This window comes from Equus przewalskii, chromosome 9, assembly GCF_037783145.1.
Source record: "Equus przewalskii isolate Varuska chromosome 9, EquPr2, whole genome shotgun sequence".
Taxonomy (NCBI): Eukaryota; Metazoa; Chordata; class Mammalia; order Perissodactyla; family Equidae; genus Equus; species Equus przewalskii.
Window position 1 is genome coordinate 16,262,766 of NC_091839.1, and position 20,257 is coordinate 16,283,022.

General features: G+C 49.4%; 1 protein-coding gene across 2 annotated transcripts; it reads right to left on the reverse strand.

Moving 5' to 3' along the window:
* Nucleotides 1–4,547: 4,547 nt before the first annotated feature.
* On the reverse strand, nucleotides 4,548–13,123 carry PNMA8A (PNMA family member 8A). 2 transcript variants are annotated; one of them, XM_008542641.2, is made up of 2 exons: nucleotides 12,558–13,123; nucleotides 4,548–8,114 (listed from the first exon to the last, which is right to left on the reverse strand). In XM_008542641.2, the coding sequence occupies exon 2, from the start codon at nucleotides 8,033–8,035 to the stop codon at nucleotides 6,566–6,568; it is 1,470 nt and encodes a 489-aa protein (XP_008540863.1). In that variant the 5' UTR covers nucleotides 8,036–8,114; nucleotides 12,558–13,123; the 3' UTR covers nucleotides 4,548–6,565. The 2 variants fall into 2 exon arrangements, with proteins under 2 accessions (XP_008540863.1, XP_008540862.1); XM_008542640.2 differs by lacking the exon at nucleotides 12,558–13,123 and adding an exon at nucleotides 8,257–8,573.
* Nucleotides 13,124–20,257: the final 7,134 nt, after the last annotated feature.

Sequence of the window (20,257 nt, forward strand, 5' to 3'; positions counted from 1 at the left end):
CTTCCTCAGGAAAAATAAAAATAAAAATAAAAAAGAAATCAGGGTATTACAAAGCTACCTATTTACTAATCTGTGGCATATTTAACACAATATCAAACACACGTTCACAACTCGAAGCAGAATCTATTCCAACCCTCTAGAAAGTTTAGCCAACGTGCTTCAGGTTATAGAAGGCAAACATTGAGGAGGAAAAAAAAACGGCCTTTAAACCCACCTCTCAGATAACAGCTCTACTGAAATTTTACAGAAGGAAAAAGAATTCACGTGCATGGTTAAAAAACGCGAAAGGTACAAAAAAGGAGCAAAGTGAAAAATAAAATAAATTCTTCTCTTGCCCCACCTCCTTGTCCCTCCCCCCAAAGCCGGCTCTGGTTAGAACATTTATTTTTTTCCTTCTGGTTCTAGTGCTCGTCATAAGAGATTTGAAAGACTCCACACGCTGACTCCTGACTGTAGGCTGTCTCCCGCCTTGGAGGGGCTCTGTGATGTTGACACATAATAAGCCCCATTTTACAGACAAAGAACCTGAGCGGAAGGGACTTGTCCAAGGTCACACAGTCAGAGAGTGCAGCTGGGAGTCAAACTCAAGCAGGTTGACACCACTACCCTGGGCTTCTCCTCCCCTCCAGGCCCTCTCCTGGGCACGCCCTTTAGGGTCTCTCCAAGCCTCCACGCCAAGCGGGAGGACTAAAAATTTGCCCCCAACCTCTACAGCAGCCATTTGTCCTATCTACACCTCTCGCTCTTGGAAACCAGCCCCTCCCTTCTTCCACTTAAGTCTGGAGAGGTTGGCTGTCAATCAAGGGGGTCTCCTGACACCCACTCTCACAGGGACACGTGACCCAAGCTGGCCAATCAGGGCACTGCTTTCCCCTAGCCCCTCTGGTTTGGAGCCAGACATGGGATCCAGACTGGACCTATCAGAAATCTTCTCTGGGACATTGACGGCACCACCAGAAAACACACACTATTTTTACTAGGAGCCCTAAGGATCAAACAGCTTTACCCTCCTGGCAGCGCCCTTTGTCACCCTGAGAGGCTGGCCTGGAATGAAACCAATGCAGAGAGAACAGAGCTTAGAGTGGCAGGGGTTCCAGATTCCAGAGGCTTTTCTTTGAGCAGCTGGATGCAAACATACCTGAAGCCGTTACTCCTGACACTTTGCAGCCAGAGGATGAAAAGTGGAACAGTTTCCAAGATATGTGAAGTGAAAAATTAAGGCTAAGAAACGTGTACAGCATTCTTCCATTTGTGTGGAAAAGGGGGTGAAGATATATCTGCATGTAAATGTCTTACCTACACAGAGCATCTCTGGGGATGGAAAGGTGATTTAGTTTTCCTTGTGCTCCTTTTTGTAGTTTCATTAATCAGGACTATTTCAGGTGTGAAATAAGCTAATTCAGATTGCTGAAGAGGTGGGGGGAAGAAAGAAAGGAAAAAATATTTATTGATTCATGTAACCAAAAAGTCCAAGAGTTTTGGCTTCAGGCATGGCTGGATCCAGGTTCTCATATTAATATAAATGATATTCTCGTTCTCTCTTCTGGCTCTGCTTTCCTCCATATTGCCTTGGATTCTGAAAGCCTACCCTCTCTGACCTCCTCTATTTCCCCTCCTGCTTACTCTGCTCCAGCTACACTGGCCTCCCACACACCAGAAATACTCCTGCCTCAGGGCCTTTGTACTTCCAGCCCATGTGGAGGCAAGATGGCCTCCATCGGCATGAAGCTTACATTCTACTAGTACAGAAGAAAGAGAGCTTTTATTCCCAAGAGTTCCAGCAAAACTCCGAGAATTCTCACTGGGCCAATCATTGTGGTCTGGCAGAAGGAATGCTCCGATTGGCTGGCCTGAGTCATGTGACATCCCTGGAACTTGTTGGGGTGATGGTGTCAGATGGAAAGTCTGAGGAAGGGAGGTGCTGTTCTCCAGAGGAAAATAAGTGAAATTGCCAGAAGAAAAGGGAATGGATGAAGCTGGCCTAGTGGTGTCATGGTTAAGTTTGCACACTCGACTTCAGCAGCCTGGGGTTCACGGATTCGGATCCCAGGTGGGGACCTACACACCGCTCATCAAGCCATGCAGTGGCAGCATCTCACATACAAAGTGGAGGAAGATTAGCACACATGTTAGCTTGGGGCCAATCTTCCTCACCAAAAAAGAAAAAGAAAAAGAAAAAGAAAGAAAAGGGAACGGATGCAGGGGGAGCAGAGCCAACAGGCTTCTACTTCATTGCTGTTTAATTTTTTTAACATATACATGTATTACTTTTATTACTTTAAAGAGTAGTGAACTAAAAAAAATAATTGAATATACGTAGGACACACATGAATCTCAAAAACATTACGCTGGAACATTATGGGAAAGAAAGCAGACACAAGAAACTATCCGCTGTGTGACTCCGTCTATATGAAGTCCCGGACGAGGCAAAACCAAGCTTTGGCGGAAGAGGTCATTGCAGTGGTTGCCCCTGAGAGGCGGGGTGGGGACTCACTGGGAAGGGCACGAAGGAACCTTCTGGAACGATGGTGTCTTGTTAAGGCTGCAGGTAATACAGGTGCCTGCAAAACTCATCCAACAGTTCACTTAAGATTCGTACATTTCTTAGTAGGTAAAATATTTATTTTACCTAAAAGTGAAAAACGATGGATAAATGGATAAGGAAATCAGTAAACCCACCTCTTTATTCTTGACCTATATGCTGCCAGCGCCCATGATGGAGAGCTTTACCAAGAACCTCCAAGGGCCCCCGGTCCAGCCACCATCACCTCCTCTCTGGGTTCTCAGCTCCGCCCTCACCCTCACATCCTCGTCCCCACCTGCAGCCAGAGGGCTCCCGTGAAAATCCTCTGCCCAGAACCCTCCATGGCTCCCCACTCCCTCAGATTAAAACCCAAGGCCATCCTTGCCAAAGCCCACGGGGTGCTGCACGATCAGCCTCCAAAATCCTCCCAGCCTCACCTCTCCTCCTCCTCCTCCTTCCCTCTGCTCCGGTCACAACAGCCTCCTTGGACCAGCCGTTCTCCTGCCTCCCTTCGTGCTGGCTGTTCCCTCTGCCTGAGATGCTGTTCCACCGGCCAGCTCTTTGTCTCACTCTCTCACCCCTTCCAGGTCAGTTCAAATGTCACCTCCTCAGAGAGGCCCTCCCTGACTACTCTACACGATAGCCAGTTCTCTCTCTCACAGACTGGCCCTCACCTCGACCCTTTCCTGCTTTATAGCCCAACACAGTCCTCACCGCGCTGACGTATCATCACCTCCCTCCTCATGTGTGGTCTGTCTCCCCACCAGAACGTGAAGGCCCGGATGAAAGAGGAAACTGGAGCCGACTTCCTCCGGAGCCCCCCAGGGCCGCATCCTGGACCCCCCTCCCTGGGGCCGTTCGAGCCTTTCCTGATGAACCAGGTGTAACCAGAGGGAGTGACTACATCCTGAGAGGCACTTAACGATCTTGGCCAATTGTGGCTTTTCCCCCAGAGGGGGCGGGGGGAAAGGACCCGAAAAAGAAGCCTTTTACCTGGTCTTCACGTGCTCGTCTCCAGGACCCAAAGAGCTCCCGGGTCCTCAAAGTCCAGCTCCCCTTGTGGTCTCTTGTGCGTCTTCCCTCCGTGACGAGCTCCACTCACTTTTCGCACCGCCCTCATCTTGACCCCGAGCATCTTCCTCTTCCTCAAGTGTGAGCCCCCCCCAACCTACGTGCGCCTTAGAAACCTCGGGACAAACTGTTAAAGATGCAGATTCCGAGCACAGCCACAACCCCCAAGGACCCCAACTCAGTAGGTGGTGCCCAGAAACGGCATCTTTAACAAAGACCCCAGGGGACCCCATGAGGTGGCCACCCTGGTTCAGGAGCCCCTAGCAGGAGACGGGCTTGGGCAGGAGAAAGCTGGGTTTTTAGCTCAAAGATCTCAGTTTCCGTCCAAGGGGAGGGGAAGGAAGGGCTTTTGCCTTCCGGCTGCTTTTAAAAGTAAACTAGCCTTTTCAGAGAATCCACAGCACCAGTTACCTGTTCTAGAAAGTTCTAGAAACCCCAAGACCTGTGGGAGAGGCCTTCACATTGGCGGAAGGCCACAGAGCAAAGAGGAAAGACATCTCCATGACTGCTTCTCTCAGGAAAAATTGACAGCCCCTGAAGCCTGAACCCAGGTCTGACAGCAGCCCACGCCAGGCCGGGGGTCTAGGACAGTCTGCACTGCTCAGCATGGGAACTCTTTTCTCAAATTAAATAGTCCACACCAGCTCCACCTATAAAGGAGACTCAAGAGGGGCCAGCCTCGTGGCTAAATTCTGTGCTCTGCTTTGGTGGCCCGGGGTTTGCCAGTTAGGATCCTGGGTGTGGACCTACACACCATTCATCAGGCCATGACGAGACGGCGTCCCACATAGAAGAATTAGAATGACCTACAACTAGCATATACAACTATGTACTGGGGCTTTGGGGAGAAAAAGAAAAAAAGAGGAAGATTGGCAACAGATGTTAGCTCAGGGCCAGTCTTCCTCACCAAAAAAAAAAAAAAAAAGCATGCAAAAAAAAAAAAGACTCAAGATACTTTGCTAAACTTTATTTTATAACATATACAGTTACAAATCATGGTGTTACTTTGTTAACACAATGAAGCCCTTCCGGACCTGATTTTGAAATGAGTTGCTGGAGAGTCGCAGGCTTTCATCACCTTGAGAGTCTGATTCACTCCTGGGTTTTGCTTTGCACAAACCCAAGGAAAACCTTGACACACAGATGAACAGCTGCAAATGCAGACCATTCTCTTTTTCTCTCCGCATCGCCCGTGGCACTCATCCAGGCTCTTGACATCAATTGTCACAAGAAACGTGTTTTCAAAGTTGAGTCACTAATGACATCTAACAACTGTTTACATCCTTTATCACGAAAACTGAAGTCAGAAGAGAGACTGTGAAACGCAGAGGGCTACAACTTTCTAGGATAGGATATTATTAGTGTGGGCCACGTTAATACATTTATTTGCTATCACACAACCAAAAATCACAAGAGCACGTGACGTGAATTACACAGGAAACTGCTTTCAGAGTGTCCCCTTACGGAGCATGCGCGGGACGGAAGCTCCCCCACGTGTAACCTTTCCCATCCGTCACGACAAGAAATTCATGATACGCAAACAGACGGCAGAAACAATTAATTTGAGACCTGTGCAAAAACGAGTTAACTCAGGAACACAAGGTCTCATTTTGACAGTCTCCTATGTCACTGGTTTGGCTTACAACATACTCGAGTAGTCATTTTTCAGTTTTTTATTTTTAAATACATGAAAAAATAGATTCAGATTATATCTCTGAGCGCACCTGGGCCTCCCCAGGATGGTCTGGAAACCACGGGTCTTGGGAGCCCTGCCCATCCCCCTGCACCCACGCACACGGGACACGTGTTTCACTCGGGTCTATTCAGAGGACAGAAATTCACAGCCAATTTTTTAAAAAAATTTTTCCCTCTCTTACTAAAAGGTGAGAAGTGTCTTCAGCCTCAAAGATGTTGAGATTTCGGTGGCACTGGATGGAGTTAGAGCCGGGAAGCCGGGAAGGCCCAGGTCCTGCCCCACCCATCACTCCTCAGCCCTCCAGGCTTCTTGAGACGACGGTGTTACCCCAAATGAGAACCCAAGGACCATGATTATTAACAGAACCTAAAACTCAAATACCTCAAGGCCTAAGCGGATATTCTTTTTCCCCAAAACTAACTCCTGGGACCTTACCACGCTCGGGTTAGATAACGGGAGGAGCTGAAGACCAGGAGGAGCAAGGAAGCCACATCCGCGTTGACGGTCTCGGTTTAACTTCTCTGCGGTCAAAACGCAGAGAAGGTGGAAGGGAGAACACGGCCACCCTGCTCTTCAACAAGCCCTGCAGAGGTCGGCTGAGCATCGGGAAGAGGAAGCAGGGAATGGAGGAGAAAGGCTGAACCTGGATAAGCCTAAGAGTGACCCCGCCCATGTATGAAGATGAATGTTCTAGAACTTTCTCGATCTGCTTGGAGACTCTCCAACCTCTGCAGGTGGATCTAGGAGGAAGCGAAAAAGCAGGCCCGGCAGAAGATCTCATGGGTCATGTACCTCTGAGAGCCGGATGTCTTCAACCTGGGTTCCTAAAAGAGCCCCAAGTCTTGGTTCATTCAATGACAAGAGAAGGCTTTGTTCCCACCTGGGAACTTCATCCTCGGTCTCCTTTCAACTCCTCAGGTATAGGTGGTCCCCCGCCTAGTCAAAGCCTTCTGGGTGCTGTGGATAAATCAGAACAGCTCAAGAGGGGAAGCAAGGAAAGGCGTCACTTGGCACATTTCTTTTCCTTCCTTGGACTTTATGAGTCTTTGAACATTTCTATCGCCCCCGACCAGAACTCTGGAAAACGCCACCCTCGGGGCCACCTACCGTGATGAAGAATATAGCCCCAAAGCACTCAATTTTTATCCAGGGAGATAGATCAGATGGAGAGGCAGAATGACTGAGAATACCAGAGCAACACGCATCACCATAACTTAGGTTGGTGGGTTCGCTTTGCCACCAACTGCCCCCATGGGTGTCCCTAGTGTTGGCCTTCAGGGACTCCCAGGAGAGAGGTCAGGGCTCTCACCCTCTAAAACCTCAACTGGTGTGTCACCTGCTTCCTCCACTGCACTGGGGCCCTCCTCATGGACCACTGGCCCCTCCACCCCCTGGGACCCCTCCCCCCTCAACCACTCGTTGACACAACCCAAATGACTTCCCTTGTCATTCTCGCCATTGGAGGTGTGAGGAGGGCCTTCTGGCTTGGCCTCTGGACCCTGTGACGTCGAGGCTGGTGACTCATCGGGCTGTGGGCCTCGTGGGGCCTTCTGAGCTGCTGCATCCCGTCTCAGGCCTGGTCCTCTCCTTGGCATCACCGGCTTCTTCTTGGCATCTTCCGAATCAACAAGGACATAAGAGACATGGCCCAAGCTCACCTTTTTGTTCTTCTTCGTGGGGGCAGGGCGCTTTGCCGAGGCCCAGCCCACCGCCTTCTTCTTTGGGGGGCCCTCCCGACCACCAGCTTGCTCTGACTCGGAGGCAACTCCAGGGCTCGCAGCTGCGGACCGTGCACCGGGAGGTGGGTTGCTGGGAGCCTTCCAGACACATTTCCCCACGGGCTTCTTCCAAGCTGACTCCTCCTGCTTCACACAGGGCTTTTTCTTGCTCCTGATGTATTCTGAGATCTCCATATTCTCAGCATCACCAGCCTCAGGACCCTCCAAGGAGGCTGAGCTGTTGGAACAATTGCCTTTGGCTTTCTTCCAGGGCCCTGGTTCCTGCTGGGGGTGGTTTTTCTGCTTCTTTCTCCTGGAGCCAGTCTTAGCACCAGCCTTGTGAAAGAAAGGTTTGGGAGGGTCGCCTTCGTCTCCCATGTCATGCCAGCTGTCCGGGTTCTCCATCTTCAAGGCAGAGCTCACCTCGGCAGCCTGCCCCGGCTCCTTCTTGATCTTCCTCCCTGCTGCTGAAGCCAAGACGGCTACCACCCCGGCCTCAGCCGCCTCCTGGGCCCTAGCTTCCTCGCGGCGGCGCATCTCAGCATCCATGTAGAAGACCACTTGCACCGTGGCCCCCAGGAGCACCCCCAAAGCTTCCGCCCAGCTCTCTGGGGGCTGATCCCGATTCTGGGGCGCTGGGGGGTGGTTGAGTTGGAGCAGGTGGACCACATCCTCCCACGTGCGCCCCTCGGTATCCAGGAATTCATTGAGATTTTTTAAAAACTCAGCATCCTGGGTGGGATCTCTACAGACCACCCTCCAGACGCCCCCCCTTCCTGGAAATTCCCGGGGGATGGCCCTCAGATTCACACCCTCGCTGACCTCAATGAGGACAGCTTTGGCATTCTCTTCCCTCAGAAAAATCTTGTTGAGCACGAGGTACTGGCCCAGCGGGGAGAGGACCCCATTCAACGTCTCCTCGATCTCCGCTTGCCCACAGTCCTCCGGGATGCCCGTGACCAACAGGGACCTGTGGATGTCCACCTCCATCCCCCGGCACCAGTCCTCCAGAAGATTCATGGCCATGGCCGCGGACACCTGGCGGCTCGAATCCCACGTGTAGGGAGGAGTCTACGCGGGCTGCAGTGGTCTCCGGATATTAATCCTGCAAGGTGACAGGAGAGGGAGGTCAGGGTTCGGGGAACATGGCCAGAGTCAGAGCCCTCTGCTGTCCCCTCCGCGGCTGGCCCGCAGGAGGCCTCGCGCTCTCCCCACGCCCTCCTCCCCACGCCGGCCCCGGTGCTCACACGTGTCCTGGAACCAGCGACAAGCGCGCTCGGCCACCCCTCCGCGGGCCTGGCTCTCGGCCGCCGGGCAGGGATCCGGCAGCCCCGCCTCCGACCGCCCGGGCGGGCCAGGGACAGGCCGCCGGGGTGCAGCCGCCCGCCAGGCGCCAGCTCGGCCGGAGAGGGCTAGTGATCGCGCCCGCGTCCGCGCGCCCGGCGGGTCCCCGCCTGGATCCCAACAGCTGCGCGGAGCCGAGGCCCGGGCCGCACGCGCGCATGCGCACTCGCTCCCGCGCCGCCGCGTCGCGGTCTCCATGGCAACTGCCAGCACGTGGGCTCTGCGATTGGGCCCGGGGCGCCCGGAGGCGGGGCGTCTGTGCGGCTGTTCCCGGAGCCGCGGGTCTGCGTGGTCTCCGATTGCTCCCCCGAATCCGTGCTTTCCACCCTTCCCCACTCCACGTGGGTCTCAGGGACGGGGGTGCGGTGTCCTGGCTCCTAGTGCTGCGTGAACTTCCCCACTCTTCTCTGCCTTTCTCTGGGGTTCAGCCAGTGGGACTCCTGGGAGACCCCAGAAATCAGGGGGCGAAAGGAAAGAGCAGCTTTAATCCCCCTGAGCTCTTCTGACAAACCCACAGCTGCTCTCGGGAGCCCCGTGCTTCAGTTACAGGGTTTCAGGGATTTCCAGAAGCTTCTAGAAACTCCCCCTCCTTTTTCTTCCCCGTCTTCCCACCCTTCAAGCCTAGGGGCCGTCCGTCATCTTTTCTTGCTGGTTTCCTCGGTTTGCTGCCTACGGGCAACACCTTTGTTAATAGTTATTGAAACGCTCCTCTGTGACTCACTTTGCGTGGCCATGTAAGTCCTGTCAGGCCCTCACTCATACGCTTGGCAATGTCCCGTCCTAACTGTGCAGTCTCGGACGAGCAATTTGAGCTCTCTGAGCTTCTTCCTCTTCTCCACAATAAGAATACCAGTTAAAACCTTCCTGGTCTGGAAATTTTGAAGATTCGTGGAGATCACATGTGAAAGATGCACGGATATCCAGTTTTGGCCTGGGTGGTCAACCAAAGTCTGTTATTTGGATTTCATTTTGGAATTGGCCTTTGCAAGCCCAAAGAGCTGAATACCTATTTCACTGTCATCTCTGGCGTCCCTGAACTCGGGCGTGAGCAATGTTTGTGTGGTGGCCCAAGTTCCCATCATATTTCCGGCGTCATTCAAATTGTTAAATCTGAATATTCACATTCCAATAAACGCTCTAGCTATAAGAAGAGTTTTAAAATCTCACGTGTCTTACTTGTTGAAATTCTATGAATCAGCTGGAGAATGAATATGTATCATTATGCAGTGGTTTATAAGGATAACTATAAATTCCTTGACACTCCTGTTGACAAGTGTGGATCTGTGTCCCATCCTCTTGAACAAAGCAGACTTGTAACTGCTTTGACCAACAGAGAGTCTGGTAGGAGGGAAATGATGGAACCAGGAGAGTATCTGGAAGGGAAGCTATGTGACTTTCCAGGCTTGGCTATAAAAAGCCATGTAGGGGCTGGCCCCGTGGCCGAGTGGTTAAGTTCGCGTGCTCTGCTGCAGGCGGCCCAGTGTTTCGTTGGTTCGAATCCTGGGCGCGGACATGGCACTGCTCATCAAACCACGCTGAGGCAGCGTCCCATATGCCACAGCTAGAGGGACCCACAACGAAGAATATACAGCTATGTGCTGGGGGGCTTTGGGGAGAAAAAGGAAAAAATAAAATCTTTAAAAAAAAAAAAAAAAAAAGCCATGCAACTTCTTCCTTGCTCATTGAGACACTTGCTCTCTTGGATCCCTGAGCTTCGGAAAAAGAAGTTGCGCTATCCTCTGCCTGCCATGCTGGGAGAAAGACCAACCCACGTGGAGAAGCCACCTGTGTGCGCTCCACTCAACAGTTCCCAGCTGAGCCCAGCCTTCAAATGACCTCAGCCCGGGCACCAGACATCCGAGTAAAGAAACTTCCAGGTGATTCTAGCCCCCAACCGCTTGAGTCACTCTCCAAGCATTTACATCATCCCACCTGAGACCCAGACATGGCGTAGCAGAAACAAACCTTCTCTCTTTTACCAGGTGTGAATTCCTGAGCCGTGGAATCAATGAGTATCAGAAAACAGTTGTTGGTCTACACCACTAAGTTTTGGGGTGGCTTGTGATGCAGATGTAGATAACAGGAAGATATTGCAAAAGTAGAATGCAGCAGATGGGGCTGGCCCCGTAGCCGAGTGGTTAAGTTCGCACACTCCGCTGCAGGCGGCCCAGTGTTTCGTTGGTTCGAATCCTGGGCGCGGACATGGCACTGCTCATCAAACCACGCTGAGGCAGCGTCCCACATGCCACAACTAGAAGGACCCACAACGAAGAATATACAACTATGTACCGGGGGGCTTTGGGGAGAAAAAGGAAAAAAAAAAATAGAATGCAGCAAGAATTAGTGATGGTGGACAAAGCACTACCACAAAAGAAAACTGGGAGCCACCATCTTAAGTCAGCCCCTGAAAAGATTCCCCAAAGCAGCTTTTGCTCGCGGTGCCCAAAGTTTCATTTCATGAGACTGTTTCCGTGAAACAGCGTCATCACCATCAACCAGATCTTCCAGCTTGTGAGTTGAAGAAAAGATAATTCTTCTGCTTTAGGCAGTTCCTTTTAGCAAGGAAGGAAAGCTGGATGGTTTGGTGACATGTCACCATCAGCAGAACCAGTAAAAAATGTTCCTTCATCAACCATTTAGTTTCATCAACGGGCAGCAGAGGAGCGAGCTTGTAGCTGACAGTGCTATAAAAGTCTACTGGCTACTGCATTTTTTTAAACAAAATTGTGGTACAAATTTAAAGGTTTTGCTAGAGTTTCAGATGTATGCTTCTATTTTCTAAAGTTCATCCTATGATGGTGATTTTTTGCGTGTGACCAAATACTCAGCCATCCAATATTTTGTCACGTGTGTGTTTGGCCCTGACACATGATAAGCTGTTATTAATATCATAAAGGCAAGTGTTCTTAAGGGCCTTCCCACTCTGGAGCAGCGTTCTGCTGGCACCATCTTTTTGCTACCAAATGGGATGTTTTTTGTTAGAAGATTGTGGCAACTGGTACTAAAACCTAGTGCCAGCCTGGGGAGCTGTTGCAAATTAGCTGATTGAGAATGGATGAAATTAAGAAGCAAAAAAAATACCAAGTGTTGGTGAGGAGAAGAGAGACTAGACCTCTCGTACATGTACGTGGATGCCGGCCGTGTAAGTTAGTACAACTATTTGGGAAATCTCTTTGGCCGTATCTACTAAAGCAAAACATATACAAACACTACAATTTAGGAACTCCACTCCTAGATATATATATATCCAACAGAAATGTGTTCACTAAAAGCCATGGGCAAGGGTATTCATTGCGGCACTATTCATACGAGCCAAAATCTAAAAGCTACCCAAGTGGCAACCAACAGAAGAATGGATCCACTGTGGCACATTCACAGCACAAAATGCGCATCACGGAATGAATGATCTACAACTACACGCGACAATATAGATGAATCTTGCAAAATGGTGAGAAAAGAAGCCACATCCATAACAGCCAATACAATATGATTCCATTTATATGAACTACAAAGCCAGGCAGAGCTGATCTATGCATTAGAAGCTGGGGTCGTGGTTTCCTGTGTGATGTCTGATGACTTGAAATGCGGGGCTCCTAGGGGGAGGGAGAGCAGGTAGAGTTCTCTTTCTTGTTCTGCGTGTTCGTTACAGGGGTGTTCAGATTGTGAAAATTCAGAATGCCGGATGCCTACGATATATGCGCTCTTCTGTAAATATTTTATGCTGTAATAATAGCCTTTGCTGTTTTGATGATGGATTGGATGCGAGATGCAAGGGAAGCTTGCCCAGTGCAACTCCCAGGTTTTTGGAATAAGTAGCTAGAAAGAGGATGATGCCACTTTTCCTTATGGGGCAAGTTTGATAGAGGACAGATTTGGGGAAGAGGGGAGGGGGCGAATCAGAAGTCTAGTTTGGGTCATGTTGAGTTTGAGATGCTGTGTCGAGGGTCCCCAAGACCCTCAGTTTCGGTGATTTGCTAGAAGGTTTCATGGGACTCAGAAAGGTTATTATACTCACAGTTATAGTTCATTACAGAAAGAGGATACAGATTAAAATCAGCAAAGGGAAAAGGTGCACAGGGAGAGCCCAGACCAGGCACAAGCTTCCAGTTGTCCCCTCCCAGCGGAGTCACATGGACAGCAATTAATCCTCCCAGCAACAATATATGACAACACATTCAGAAAATTGCCAACCACAGAAACTCACCTGAGCCTTGGTGAGCAGGATTGTTATTCTAGGTCCATCACGTAGGCATGGAAACACCTGTGTGGCTGACCTTACTTGCGCAGCCTCCAGCCCCTCCAGAGGTCAACCCGATGCTGTGGCTCTCGGCCCCCACCATCCATCACGTGGTTAGTACAGGATTCTCCAAGGGCTTACAGGTTACCTAGGAGTCAGTTAAAGGCCACTCGTGACTTTGGAACGTGCAGGGTTTGGACAACCCACGCCTGTGGAGTTAACCATTTGTTGCGAGAATGCCTATGAGCGTATCAGTCAGGGTTCAGTGAGAGAAGCCGTTGACTATGAGTTAATGAAACATTCCAAAATGCTTGAGATAAATAAATATTTAAGAGAGACAAAAGAAATTTTAATTTGTTTATATATAAAAAGAAATATATAAATATAAGTATATATTTATAAATGTACAATTATGTGTGTATATCTAGGTATGTGTGCATGTGTATACACATGTGTGTGTGTTTATGTATGTGTGTGTGTCCATGTGTGTGTAAGTGGAGTCAGCTGCCTGCCCGCTCTCCCATCAAGGAGCCACCCTAATTGCCAGCGGATCTAAAAATAGTTTTGAAGCGCCCTTGATAGGAGTCCTAGCTGTGGTTTCCATGTCAACGAATGGCACTGTGGTTTCCATGGCAACGCATCGTGCAGCCCCAACCCTTCCACCCATCTCTGTGCTTCGGGCTGAGGGTTACCTTCCCATCCTCGTTCTCTCCGTTTCACCTTTGGGTTTTTATTTTGTCTTCCTGTATTTTTAAATGAGAACCCACAGAGTTTCCATAAATACTGAACACAGAGGAGGTCCCGGGGACTCTGGGCTCCCACCCAAATTTCCCCTCCAGAGTAAGTCGTCATAACCCACCGTGGTGGTTCTGTGACTCATCTGGCGTGTTCTATCCGGTTTGTGCTGTGAGAGCTCCTTCTTGCTCCACAGTTTCTTTCTTTCTTTCTTTCTTTTTTTTTTTTGAGGAAGATTAGCCCTGAGCTAACTGCTGCCAATCCTCCTCTTTTTGCTGAGGAAGATTGGCCCTGAGCTAACATCCATGCCCATCTTCCTCTACTTTATACACGGGACGCCTACCACAGCATAGCGTGCCATGTCCGCACCTGGGATCCGAACCGGCGAACCCCAGGCCGCCGAGAAGCAGGACGTGCGAACTTAACCGCTGTGCCACCGGGCCGGCCCCGGTTTCTTAAGCTTGTATTTGCTGAGAGTCCTGTCTCCCTCCTCCTCACCCCCCCGTCTCTTCCCCCCACCACCACTCTAACCCCAAGATTGCCAACCTCAACACCTGCTAGGAGTCCGCACAAACATTTCTCCACCTCATATAATCATTTAAAAATACATAGACTGTTTTCAAAGAGCCATAATTTCTCTTTTTTTTCCTTAAAAAAATTACTGTTAAAATACTTCAGAAAAAAAAAAAAAAAAGGAGGGTAATGGGGACAGCTGAAACAAGATTGGTCACGAGTTGATCGTTGTTATAGCTGGAGGTCATTATACTATTCTCTCTACTGTTTTATACATTTTAAAATGTCCATAATGAAAATTTTTAAAAAGGAAAGAAAGAAGACACCTTCTGTCTTTGGTATTTTTTTTTTAAGGTACGCTTTTGTTTTTTTTTTTTTTTTTTGGTGGGGAAGATTGGCGCTGAGCTAACATTTGTTGCCAATCTTCCTCTTTTTTTTTTCTCCCCAAGTGCCAGTACATAATTATATATTCTAGTTGTAGGTCCTTCTAGTTCTTCTATGTGGCATGCCACCACAGCATGGCTTGATGAGCGGTGCCATGTCCACACCCAGGATCCGAACCAGTGAACCCTGGGCTGCTGGAGCAGAGCCCAAACTTAACCACTATGCCACCAGGCTGGCCCCCTTGTTTTTCTTTTTTTGCTAATGCGGTTCACAGAAAAAGTAAAATGCATCCCCACAGGATTTTATTGTTTTAATCCTAATTGTTCTCATAAAAATGTATCCCATGCTATAACTTTTAAAAGGTAAAATTTATGTTAACTAGGAAGAAAGAGGCCTCACGTCCCTCCTTATTTTATGGAAATATTTAACCAAATGAATATATACTGTGTTCTGTATGTAAATAATTATGCTCATAATTTTAGAAAACCATCCTTACTAAATACTTAGATACATGAAAAAGGTATCAAGAATAATAGAATGAACGCCTGCGTGCCAGCCTCCCCACCCGCCCCACCCCCAGCTCGAGAATGGAAGCATTTCCCTGTTCGTTTAGGGCTGTCTTCGCCGTGGTCTCCCATGATTCTCACCTGACAATGTTTGCACTTGCTGCTCCCTGTTCCCTTCACGTGGTTCCCTCCCTGTCATTCAGGCCTTGGTGCAGATGTCACCTCCTCTAAGCAGCCTTCCCAGACTCCACCTGTTTAAAGTCGTTTCCCCCTCACACACACTAGCGAAAATCACGGTCATGCCCCATTGGTTTGTTAGGGTATCAGTTAGCACTCGCTGCGTAACGAGCAACCCCCGAACAAAGTGATATAAAGATGGCCTTACACTGTCTAAAATTTGCATTCTCCGTGACAGTTGAAGGCCCCCAAGGGTAGGCATCTTCTCTGGATTGTCCATCCTACCCCCAAAACCTAGACAGTGTTCACCGCAGAGGGCACTTAATAATTGTTTGTTGGGGACCGGCCCCATGGCCGAGTGGTTAAGTTCATGCACTCTGCTTTGGTGGCCCAGAGTTTCACCGTATTGGATCCTGGGGGTGGACACGGCACCACTCATCGGGCCATGCTGAGGCAGCATCCCACATGCCACAACCAGAATGACCCACAACTAGGATCTACAACTATATACTGGGGGGCTTTGGAGAGAAGAAGAAGAAGAGGGGAAAAAAGGAAGATTGGCAACAGATGTTAGCTCAGGTGCCAATCTTTAAAAAAAAAAGAAGAAGAAGAACCATAGTTGTTTGTTGAATGAATAAGTGACTGTGTCTGTTGACTGTCCTGGCTTGGAAATGGAGTGAGCCACTTGGACAACCACTGCAACTCTAAAGCCAGAGGGTGAGACACTCTGTTTTAAAAAAAGAAGAAGAAAGAAAGAAAGAAGGTGGCCTCTGTCTGGAGGGCTGGGAAGGAAGCCAGAGCGAAGGAGCCCTATTCACGAGTGTAGAAGGTGAAGCGTGAGACCCACACGAGACACTCGCCTCCTCCTCTGCCCAGTGACAGTCAAGGAGGCCAGTCGCTCCAGGTGGCCATGAATTGTGCAGGTGGCCCTTCCTAGGCACCTTTCCGTTCTGACCTCTCTCCTGCTCCTGTCTCTCAGCTTAGGTCCCCTGGTCAGATCAAAGTTGGAGTGTTCACAGCTCGAGCCCCCTTCTTCATCAGCCCCCAAACTCCCCCCCACACACAGATTTTTTTTTTTTAAACTCCATTGCCGGCATCAGGCCTTACCACAAAAATTTATTTTTCAGCCTGGCAAGCTTTTCCAGTGGATTTCTTGAATTCTCTCTCCCTGGTGGTCCAGCTAAAAGAACCACCAGACGGTGAGAGCCAATGAGCCATCTTCCAGGAGAATGAACCCATGTTGGCCTGGCTGCAGTGCATGCTGAGAATGGGGGCCCAGAGTTAGGGGGGGTGACCTCAGGGAGCGGGCTGACAGCTCGAATATGCCTGAGGGCTCTTGTAATAATTATTATTACCGTCGTGCGTCACTTAATGACAGGGATAGGTTCTGAGAAACGTGTCGTTAGGCGATTTCGTCGTTGTGCGAACATCATCGAGCGTATGGAAGGGGAACAAAATTTGTCATGCCAAAATGTGCTCTTTAACGTGACGATTATTTTAGGCTGATTATTATTATTATTTTTTAAAGATTTTATTATTTCCTTTTTCTCCCCAAAGCCCCCCGGTACATAGTTGTATATTCTTCGTTGTGGGTCCTTCTAGTTGTGGCATGTGGGACGCTGCCTCAGCGTGGTTTGATGAGCAGTGCCATGTCCGCGCCCAGGATTCGAACCAACGAAACACTGGGCCGCCTGCAGCGGAGTGCGCGAACTTAACCACTCGGCCACGGGGCCAGCCCCTAGGCTGATTATTTTTAAGAAACAAAAGACGCAGAAAGTTTTTCTTGTTACCTCCCCCTTAACTGCCTAAAGGAATTCAGATAAAAAAAAAAAAGCCTGTCTCGGGAATAGAGCCATCCCCTTAGCATAATATGAACGAGGGGGCAGACAAGGAGGAGCCTGGAAAAGCCCGTTTGTTGGGCTCCCCTCCGTCTTCTTCTGTTTCTGTGGCCAAACGCTTGTTTTCCAAACGTCTGCTCCTTTTCACCTCCCTGGGAATTGCCTTCCTTCCCTTTGAAATTCCTGATTCCCCCGAGTCCCCACATCCTCCTTTGTCTTTAGCTGAGGGTAGTATTTAAGGGGGTGGCCTCCGCTATTTTGGCAAGTGACTCAGTCTTCCTGGGTTTCTCCCATGTACACATGTTATCAAACTTTTGTTTGTCTTTGTCCTGTTAATCTGTGTCATGTCAATTTAATTCTTTGACCAGCCAGAAGAACCTAGAAGGGTAGAGGAAAATTTCTTTCTCCCCGGCAACAGTTACACGAACCGAGATGGTACAGCCTCCTACACGCCTAGGCTCTATGGTACTATCTATGGGACTGCCGTCATATATTCAGTCTGTTGCTGACTGAAACGTTTTCATGCAGTGCGTGACCATATTATCATGACTGTCATCATTAGTATATTAATGTATTAATATAATATAAAATTATGGTCGTTATTATTATTATTAAAGTATGGTTCTAGCACTGTGGATACAGCAGTGGACAGAACAGAGAAAATCCATGGCCTCTGGTGGAGGAGATAAACAACAAATAAGGGGACCATAATGGGGCCGGCCCTGTGGCCGAGTGGTTAGGTTTGCGCGCTCCGCTTCGGCAGCCCAGGGTTTTGCTGGTTTGGATCCTGGGCACGGACATGGCACCGCATATCAAGCCGTGCTGAGGCAGCATCCCACATGCCACAACCAGAGGCACTCACAACTAGAAGCTACAACTATGTACCGGGGGGGCTTTGGGGAGAAGAGGGGGAAAAAAAGGATTGGCAACAGGTGTTAGCTCAGGTGCCATAAATAAGTAAATAAATAAAATATAACATTTATTTGAGGAGGAGGTGTCATCTGAGGAGGTGACATTTAAACGGAGACCTGAATGAAGTAAGGAAGGAGCCTTGCAAACGTGTGGAGTAAAAGCTTTCCAGGTAGAGGAAACAGCACATGCAAAGGCCCTGAGGCTGGAGACTGTGAGATGTTGGAGGAACAGCAAGGAGGCTGTCTGGCTTCCTGTGCTCGGAATGGGAACTTGGATTCCAAAGAAAGAGGATAAGGCCAGCCTGGCGGCACTGGCGCTGCAATGAGCAGAAGAGACCAGGAGGGACGAGGATCCACAGAGCTCCCTGAGCAGGGCTGGGCCTGGAGGAGACTGACATCAGAGACCCTCCGCCATTCCGTTACCTGCCAGCTGGAGACCGCACCTCAGGGCTGGTCCTGAAAGCTGTGATTCTCTAAGCGTGGGTCTGCGAGGCTCTGGAATTTGCCTTCACTGTTTAACCTGGACTCCTCCACTCACTGTAAGCTTTCCGGACTCTCCCAGGCCCCTGGGCTTCTCTCTGCAAAGCCTTGGTCACTCTTGACCTGGGTTGCACCTCCTTGTCCTTCAGGCCTCAGTTTATTCACCTCCTCCTCCAGGAAGACCTCCCTGACACCCCCCCAAGTTGGATCTAGCGCCCCCTACAGGCTCCTTCGTCCCAGCCCTGCCCAGTGGAGACAGGTCCATCTCCCCCACGGGATTGTGAACCCCAGGAGGGCAGGGCGGGGCTGTCAGTGGTCACCCTGGTGTCAGACACCGAGAAAGGACTCAGGGAGTATTTTTATTGGATAGATTTGCCATGAACTTTCCAAAGACATTCGTGCCAGAGGGGAAGAGGTTTCAGGTGATGGTTAAAGCAGCGCGAGTCAGGCTCGGTTCATATCCCGACTCCGTGTCCCCAGAGCTGTGAAACCTTGAGCAAGTCACTCCGTCTCTCTGAGCCTCAGTTTCTCTATCTGTAAAATGGGGTGTTGGGGATGTTCGGGAGACAATGCATGTGAATCATGAGGCTGGGCACGTGGAACACACTCAGCACACTTCAATTTTCATCGCTGTTGTTATCCAAGATGGGGACATGAAGGAGATGAACGATTTTTCCCAGCACACACTTATTTTGGTCTTTTCCTGATTTGGGGGGGATGGGGGGTAGCAGGAACGAGTAAGCATTTGTATCTGAATACGGAATACCAAAAAAAGAGCAACACAGACCTATGATGAAGAATTGAGAAAATAATGAAAAGAGGAAAGTAAAATTATCCTGCAGGGGCCACCCCGTGGCAGGGTGGTTAAGTTCGTGCACTCTGCTTTGCAGCCGGGATTTGCTGATTCGCATCCTGGGTGTGGACCTAGCACCGATCATCAAGCCATGCTGTGGCAGCGTCCTACATAGAGGAACTGGAATGGCCTACAACTAGGATACACGATTATGTACTGGGGCTTTGGGGAGGAGAAAAAAAAAAGGAGGAAGATTGGCAGCAGATGTTCACTCGGGGCCAATCTTCCTCACCAAAAAAAAAAAAAAAGAAAGAAAACCCTTTAAAAAAAACAAAAAACTCTCCCACAAATCCACATTGCATGGAGAACTTTGTTACTGTGTTTTTATAGGTAAAATCATGACTCTGATACAAGTATAAAATGGACACGTGTCAAACATTTTATTTAAGTTATCCAGTAACTCAGTAAGAGTCCAACCAGTTCAAAGGAAAGATCCAAAGGGCAGACACACATTAGGATGGCCAGAATGAATTTCTTTTCACACAGAATATGGAAAACTGACTTCTCCCCCAGTGGGAGAGGGAAATCCATCAAATCTTCACCAGATAAAATTTGCTTCCACATCTGTGGATGAGGATCACTGGCACAGCTGTGTTATCTGCAATCTGCAGAGATGGAAAGAGCTTAAAGCCTCAGGGACCCCAGAAAAATCAGAAAACCTAGAAGGGTGTGCTGGACAATACTAATTTCCAGCAAGGACACCAGGCATCCTTTGGATGCATTGCAAGGTCTTTCACAATTTTTCCCAAGGAAAACAACAGAATGCAAAATATCTGAATTCGTCTCACATTATAATATGTTTCATGAGGCTTTCCTGTGTGTGTGTGTGTGTGCGCGTGTGTCTTCTTGGTCACAGCAAAATGTATTTCTGACCATGGATCACACCCCGTGATGTGTGGCAGCCACTGCCCTAGGTTAATTAGCCACTGCCCAGTGGATGGCTATGTGGGTTGTTTCTGAGTTTTTGCTATTTCAAGCGAGAGCTGAGAAGACCTGGTTGGTGGTGCCCCGTAGATCTCTCAGTTGCCGGGATTCAGATATGACCTCCCCAGTTGCTTGAAACGATGATGCTCTTAAAAAGACACACTGTCTGGCTTGTCCATTTTCACTGCACAGAGCAGGAATCGAAAATACAGCTTCGTGCTCCGTCCTCCCCCCGGGGGGCCATTCGCAGCTCTTTCTCTCTCCCTCTCTGGAAATCACCGACAAAACCTCGGGATTTTGTGGAGGGAGAAGGGCGTGCTGGCCTCTGAGCCGGGGCTCGGGTTAC